Source organism: Chrysochloris asiatica, unplaced genomic scaffold (genome assembly GCF_000296735.1).
Source record: "Chrysochloris asiatica unplaced genomic scaffold, ChrAsi1.0 scaffold00122, whole genome shotgun sequence".
In the NCBI taxonomy this organism is placed as follows: Eukaryota; Metazoa; Chordata; class Mammalia; order Afrosoricida; family Chrysochloridae; genus Chrysochloris; species Chrysochloris asiatica.
Window position 1 is genome coordinate 6,664,773 of NW_006408640.1, and position 8,341 is coordinate 6,673,113.

At 37.8% G+C, this 8,341-nt stretch overlaps 1 protein-coding gene across 2 annotated transcripts in view; it reads right to left on the bottom strand.

The window, feature by feature from the left end:
• The window catches only part of PTPRM (protein tyrosine phosphatase, receptor type, M), an 840,546-nt gene that overhangs the window by 460,970 nt on the left and 371,235 nt on the right, over nt 1-8,341 (bottom strand). For both annotated transcript variants that reach the window (XM_006868703.1, XM_006868702.1), the window contains exon 8: nt 4,457-4,566. In XM_006868703.1, coding sequence (XP_006868765.1) covers nt 4,457-4,566 — 110 coding nt within the window. The remainder of the gene's footprint in view (nt 1-4,456; nt 4,567-8,341) is intronic.

Here is an 8,341-nt window from a genome sequence, read left to right on the forward strand (position 1 = left end):
GGATAGGATTATGCAAATAAGGTGTATGGAACCCTAGGACTGTGAAGTCAGTTTGAACTGCAAGGTCGGTGGTTCAAGCTCACTGTCTGGGCTCAAGGCCTGGCCCCATATATTAGCTGTGTGACTTTGGAGAAATTACTTAACTGCTCTGTGTCTCCATTTGCCTATCTGCAAAAGAGCCCTGGGTGTGGTGCTGCAGGTGAATGTGCTAAACTGCAAGGTCGGTTTGAACCACAATGTCGGTGGTTCAAATTCATCAGCCACTCCTCGGAAACCCTATACAGGGTCGCTATGAGTAGGAACTGACTGGACAACATTTAACAACAATAACAAGAAGGTGTAAAATGAGTTATCCCAGAGGTGGAAAAGCGTTCTCACTGCCACCTAGGAAAAAGAGGGAGGAATAAATCATGCCCTTTGGCCCCACAATTCCTTTGCTGAATCTCCTCAACCCAGGAATAAGAAAGCTAAGTTTCTTTAGACAGGAGGCTTATTGATGAAGTGGAGTGCCATCGGGAAATTGGTAGAGCTTACTGGCAAAGCATAGTGCTTCAAGACACTTAGTTGGCAGAGCTAAAATAGCTTTGTATCACTTGTCTAAGCAGAGAAGAAGCCAAAAGGCTGCAGAACCAAGAAAGGCCAATGGCCTGAAAGAGGCATGCCTGCAGGCTCCACTAATAAAAGTTGATAAATTGCATCCTGAGTAATTTCTGCTTCTTAATTAAAACCTGTTACTTCCCTAATAAACCTCATAATCATGAGTATTGTCGATGAGTTCTGTATGGCCAATGAAATGAATATTGAACCCAGCAGAGCAGCCGAGGGTGTCCAGGGATGTATGGTTGGTGTCAGAATTGGCATAGAGATTGAAAAGTGGAGGCATGTGTGACCTCTGCCTCACAGGAATCAGCCTTGGATGGCTAATGCTGATGATCTTGATTTTTTCTCCCTTGAATTAGAGGAGGTCAGAGTCCACCACACCATTTTTTACAACCACGCAGAAACTCCTGGATGGAAGTGGGAAAAAAAGTTATAAAGACAAGGGTAAAGAAAAAAAAGTGGAAAAAACACCCCACTGTGATCAAGTCAATTCAGACCCACAGCAATTGTATTAGACCAAGCAGAACTGACCGCATAGGATTTCCAGCCCTAGAAACCTTTATGAAGCAGACTGCTGCATCATTCTCCTGCACAGTGCTGGTGGCCTGAAACCACTGACCTTTTGGTTAGCAGCTGAGTGCTTTTATCCCTTCACTAACAGGGCTCCTGAATGGAAGTTAGGGGTTATAAAGACCAGGGTAAAGAAAAAGACCAAAAAATTTTGTCATGCAGTAAATTGCTTTAACTCCTGGAAAACAGTATTGTCCTAATATTTCATTTATTAATACTCTGAAATACCTTTTATAAGAGGTAAAGAGAATTTGAGAATAATGTGACCTTATGTGACCCTATGAGAGATGAACTGCAAGGTCGGGAGTTCAACCTCATCAGCTGCTCCTTTGAAACCCTATACAGGGGTCACTATGGGTCAGAATCGACTTGACGGCACTTAACAACAACAATAGCATATCCTGGTGTGGCACTGTACGCTAATGTGTCAGACTGCAAAGCTGTTTGAACTGCAAGGTCGGTGGTTCAAGCTCACGAGCTGCTCCTTGGAAACCCTATATAGGGTCGCTATGAGTCGGAGCCAACTTGATGGCACTTAACAACAACAGCGTAATTGTTTACAATGTTTACAACATTCAATTTGGTTTTTCTTCTCGTCTCAAAACATATATACTTGTGCCAACTTATCATTAATATTTTTTAACTATGGTGATTTATCTCACCTTCCAGTTTTCAACTATATTAAAATACGTTCTCAAGGACAGAAAACGCTGTTTCTAAGGTTCCTTCTCCATTAGTATGATGTCTGTCCTGGAAGACAGTGGCCTTCTCCTGAAGGGACTGAGCTCCTTTGACCTGCAGCTCCTATTAGGACACTGTGTAAATCCTGGACCTCAGCAGAGGATGGTGAGGCACACACCCACAGTGAGGGGAGGAACAGCTCCATCTAAAGCCCACCTTGAGGAGTTTCAGAACATCCTTCTTTCCCACTTCTAAAACATATGGGGAAAGACAGGAGAGATTTGATGGTCAGAAAACATTTAGTCTAGTAAGTCTGACTCACATATTTGACTTTTCTCCTTTGGTGCCTAGAAACATGAGCCAAGTCACTTTTCCCACACACGTCTGTAATTTTAAAATCCTGATTTATGATAATTCCACACTTCCCTATTGTACTAGCATTTAGATCTTGTTCAACTGGGGGATCCTGACAAAGTCAGAGAGATTAATGGGCTCTTCTTTTACATTATTATTCCTATTCTTTTCATGTTAAAGTTATTTTTTACACAAAGACAAATGTTCAGTGAGGTTAGAAAGAAAAAAATCTGGGTATTATTTTCTGTCTGACTAGAAATTAACTTCTGGTGTTTAGGACAGGTGAACTTATTTCTTGGAATTTCATTTTGGTTTCTTCAGTGCAGGGAATTATTTAACGTCTCTTCTAGGCAGAATGCAAAGTCGTTTAAACAGCAAGGTTGTTGGTTCAAGCTCACTAGCAGCTCCTTGGAAACCCCATACAGGGTTGCTATGGGTCGGAATCAACTCGATGGCACTTAACAACAACAATAACAACTAGCCATAGTCTTTGTAGTCTCCCACCAAACTTTTTGCTGATGAATCTGGATAAGAAAAGGTGGGGGAAGAAAGGTAAGAAATCATGGGTTATCTGATTCAGTTGTGTGATTATTAACAGTGCTAATTTGTGGCGCTGTGGGCTAATGCATCAGACTGCAAAGTCGTTTGAACTGAGAAGTCAGTGGTTCAAACTCACGAACTGCTCCTTGGAAACCCTATACAGGGTCGCAATCAACTCGATGGCACTTGACAATTACTACAACAGTTGTGACTGGTCAATTTTGCCATCCTCTTGGGTATAAAATGAGCCATCTCAAAAATAAAGGGGGCAGCTGTCACTGTTACCAAGGAACAGCCAGGAGTGGTGCACATAATTTGGCCCTGAGATCCCTGCACAGTGAGCCTCCTTGATGCAGGAACATTTGTAACATTGACTAAGCAGGGCAGTAGCCAGGCCAATGGGTCTTTACTAAAGAACTGCATCCTGAGCATTTTTGGTCCTGACATGTAGCTTGTTAACTTCCCTAATAAACCCCATGGCCGTGAGTATTGTGTCTGAGTCCTGTGTGGTCACTGTCATGGATTATGTGTAGAGATTGCTGTGGAAGGATGCTTGCTATCATTTTTTGCAGTTTCAAAAACTGTTTCTTTTCTAACAAAAAGTCCTTGTATTTTAAACTAGAATATTAACTAAAAATTATGATCACTGAAGAAAAAAACACACAAACTTATTGATTTGATTATGAAATTAGCTCTAAAGGGCTGAACCATGATTTTTTATAATGTCCCATTCTTTCATAGTGAAGTAGTCAATGAACAGCATCAATAACTTAGCATCGAAATCAACTTTTTCCTTTTTATCTTACTTCATTTAGCTTTCAATTCGACTTTTTCTTTATCTCGATACCAACTTTCAAAAGTGATACAGAAACACAAATATGGGGCCAGTCAGGTCAGGGAGGGGCTTACTGGTGATTACTGTCTGGCAGTTTAATCTGCTCAGGTTTTTGTCTGTAGTTATGAAAGGTATTCAAGAGCAAGTTCCATATAAGGAGCTGTTACAGTTTTCAGAAACCTAACAACATATAATTTTGTTGAATTTGCATTCAAATAAATGCTGGCTTAAAAAGATGTACCTGCTTGTTTCTATGACAATACGCATAGTGAGATAAAGCTCACACAGATGTGGTGGTAATTGTCACCCAGTTAGTGCTGTTATTTTTTTCCTTGAACAATTAATCACATTCTTCTCTGCTATCTATCATTCAACCATTTGATATGCCTCAGCAGACAAAACTATGTTACAAAAGTCTGAAAGATGTTTTGCTCATGATAAGAAACTAAAAGACTATTGTGTTGCTATTCTGGAGACAATTCTTATTGAATTTGCTAATTGGATAATTACTGTTCTTTTATAATTCAAAATAAAATACTTCACAGCTAAGTAAGGACAGGATTCTGTGGTTGCCTCCTAATTAGTATGCTTCAACATACTTAGTTCTTTTATATAAAAGTCATAATGCTATGCTGTGTCTTCATATATGATAACATATAATCTAGAAACATCCAAATCATTATAAATATATATCCTGAAGTTATTCATAATACATAAACTTGCTTTTAAATTTTTTATCTCTATAAATTAATCTTTATAAACACTAACGTCATTAAACTTCTTATAGGGTATTATGGCATTATACATTTTTAATAACAGATAGCCAAGTTACCATACAGAATTACAATAGTAATTAAGTTGCTAATGAATGCTAACCTCATATAAAGTGATTACTCCATATGTTTGAGTTGGTTCTCGCCATTGAAGAAATATCTTCTCTTCAAAGGTACTTCCTTGGATGGATTCAGCAGGAACAGCACCTGGGACTAAAAGGGGTGAAGGGATGAATGTTTGAGTAACAAACCAAAAAAATAAAAATAAAATAAAAATAAAGTAGATTTTTCTAGACTTAATAGGTTTTTAATATTTCATTGAAGGGAAATATTTCTTATAAACATGATATCCCGCATCAGAGAAAAAAGAAAATCCAAAAGCATTCCAGCTCTATTGTTGTTGTGCCATCAATTTGTTTCTGACCCATAGCGACCCTGTGTAGGGTTTCCAAGGAGCAGCAGGTGAGCTTGAACTGCTGATGTTGCAGTTCAAACCAACTTTGAGGTCCAGTGCATTAACCACAGCACCACACCAGGACTCCATAATGGGAACGGTGGTGGTGATGGCTATGTGTCTTGGAGTTGTTTCCCACTCAGTGACCCTGTATAGCATTTCTAAGGCTATATGTCTTTACCAGAGCAAAAAGCCTCATTTTTCTCACACAGAGCAGCTAGCGGAGTCAAACTCCTGACTTTGGATTAACAGCTCGACTTGTACATAACTCACTACACTACCAGAACTCCTTGATAATGAAAATAGGTCATTATATTTTCCTTAAAATTTAGATGGAGTTCAATATGATACTTTTTATTTTTCAAAAATTAAAGAAAAAGGATTTGAATTATAAGAATTTTCACATACTATTTAGTAGGAGTGCAAACTGGAAAAGCCACTTTGGAAAACAATCAGTAGTTTTTAATTAAGTTAAAGATGCAAATATCATAGGACCAAATAACTTCACCTTTATGTAGATTTCCTAGTAAATTTCTTGCATGTGTGCAACAAGAATTTTACTGTAGCATAATTTTTATATAATAGTAATTTGGAAACAAACCATAAAGTTTAATAAATTGTGTTACAGTAATTACTAAAATGACTGAATATAAATGATAGCTATATAAATCATAATAGGTGAATTTATTGTTAACAAATGATGAAAATGGAATAAGGAGCATGATGCCTCTGCATGATAAGCCCTGGGCTGCGATCCACAAGGTCAGTGGTTTGAGCCCACCAGTAGCTCTGTGGGAGAAAGATGAGGCTTTCTGTTCCCGCAAAGATGTACAGCTTCAGAAACCCCATATAGGGTTGCTGTGAGTTGGAACTGGCTCAATAGCACTTAACAACAACAATAACAATACAGATGAAATAACAATGTTTTCCATTTTAATGTATTTCATTATTAATACTATAATTACTAGTAAAATACATAGTAATAACTGGTTTAGGAAGCACAGTGGTTCTGTAGAATAAACGCTGGAATGCAAACCACAAGGATCAGCAGTTTGAACCCACCAGCTGCTCTGCAGGAGAAAGATGAGGCTTTCTGCTCCTGTAAAGATTTAAAGCCTCAGAAACCTTATCAGAGTTGCTGAGTTGGATCTGACTTGACAGTACTTATCAACAACAACAGGTTTAAGGGATTTTGATGCCAGTTTTACAAAACCTAAAATATAAAACATTCCTGATGAATTCTCAAGAAAATCAAGTTTATATTTAAAATTAATTTTTTGAATATTATTTACTTCATCTTTATCATTTTAAATTATGTTTCTAAGTAAGCTTTATATTATACAAAATTTAAGGTACTAGTACATCTACTCTACTTATAAGCTACTATGTTTACATTCCACCAATTGTCTTTCAGTTTGTTGTATGTGGTGGTTGCCTATTGCTTGAAACTATGTCACTGCTATTTCAAATACCAGCAAGGTCAACCAGGTTGGACAAGTTTCAGCAGAACTTCCAGACTAAGCCAGACTAGGAAGAAGGAACAAGCAGAAACATTTTGTAAAACCTTATGAAGGGTAGTAGAACACTGTCTGATATAGTGCTAGAAAATGAGCCCTTCAGGTTGGAAGGTACCCAAAATATGACTGGCAAAGAGCTGCCTCGACAAAGCATGTCGTTGTCGTATTCTTAAGTGCTATCGAGTCGGTTCCAACTTATAGCGAGTTTGTATAGGGTTTACGAGGAGTGGCTTATGGGTTTAAACAGCCAGCCTTGTGGTTACTAGTCCAGTGCTTACGCTACAGCACCAGTCTTCCTTGATTATTTGGATGGAGTAATGCTTTAGGAACCTTCGTTTGCTGATGTGTTGTGACTCAAAATAAGAAATAGCTACAAACATCTGTTAATAATCAGAAAATGGAATGTACTAAGTATGAATTGAAGTAAATCAGAAGTTGTCAGAAATGAAATGGCATGCATAAAGATCAACATTATAGGTATTAGTGAGCTGCGATGGACTAGTATTGGTCATTTTGAGTCAGACAATCATATTGTCTACTACAACAGGAATGATGAAGGGGAATAGCATCACATTAATCATCAAAAAGAGATTAAACCAGAAATAGAATATTGTCAGTGACAGGATAGTATCTATGTACCTACAAAGAAGACCAGTTAGCTGACTATTATTTGAAGTGATACACAACTACTATGCCAAAGATGAAGAAATTGAAAAGTTTTACAACTTCTGTAGTCTCAAACTGATAAAACACGCAGTCAAAATACATTAATAATTTGTTGTTGTTTAGTGCCACCGATTCCGCTGTGATTCACAGAGACCCTAAAACAAAAAACAACCCTGCCTGGTTTATGCCATCCTCACAATTGTTGTTATGCTTTAGCCCATTGCTGCTGCCGCTGTGCCAACCCATCTCCTTGGGTGACCTCCACTTTACCAAGCATGAAGTAATTCTTCAAGGATATTAGTAATTATTGACGATTAGTAAGCGAAAGTTGTAAAATGAAAAGATTTGGTAATGGAAAGTATGATAGATACAATACTGGTGATCACATGATAGACTTTTGCAAGACCAAAAACTTATTCATTTTAAATACCTTTACTTAACAATGTAAACAGTGCCTACACATGTGGCAGGGAAATGCCAGAGGTGCAAGGTGGATCCAGACAAGGACGTGGAATGAGATATCATTGTTGACATCAGATGGATCGTGGCTGAAAGCAGAGAATACCAAAAAGATGTTTACCTGTGCTTTACTGACTATGCAAAGGCTTTTGACAATGTGGATCCTGACAAGCTATGGACCACATTATGGAGAATGAGTATTCCAGAACAGTTCATTGTGCTCATAAGGAATCTGTGCATGGACCAAGAGATAGTCGTTCAAACAGAACAAGGGACCACTTGTTTAAAATCAGGAAAGGTGTGCTCCAGGGTTATATTCTTTCATTATACTTATTCATTCTGTATGCTGAACAAATAATCTGAGCAACTAGATCATATGAATAAGAATGCGGTATCAGGATTGGAGGAAGATTCATTAACAACCTTGCTGAAAATGAAGAGGACTTAAAATATTAACTGATGAAGATCAAAGACCACAGCCTTTGGTATGGGTTGCTCCTCAATGTAAAGAAAACACAGATCCCTCACCACTGGACCAATAAACAGCATCATGATAAATGAAGAAAAGATTGAAGCTTTCAAAAGACGTTGTTTTGCTTGGATCCACAATCATGGAAGTAAGTAGCAGTCAAGAAATCTAATGACATATTGCATTAGGTAAATCTGTTGCACAAGACCTCTTAAAAGTGTTCAAGAGCAAACATGCCTTTTTGAGGACTAAAATGTGCGTAACCCATGCAACGGTATGCATCTAAAAGTTGGAAAGTGAATAAGGAAAACGATAGAAGATTTTATACATTTGAGTTATGGAATTGGAGAAGAATATTGAAAGTACCACGGACTACTAGAAGAACAAACTAATCTGTGTTGGAAGAAATACAAAAAAAAAAAA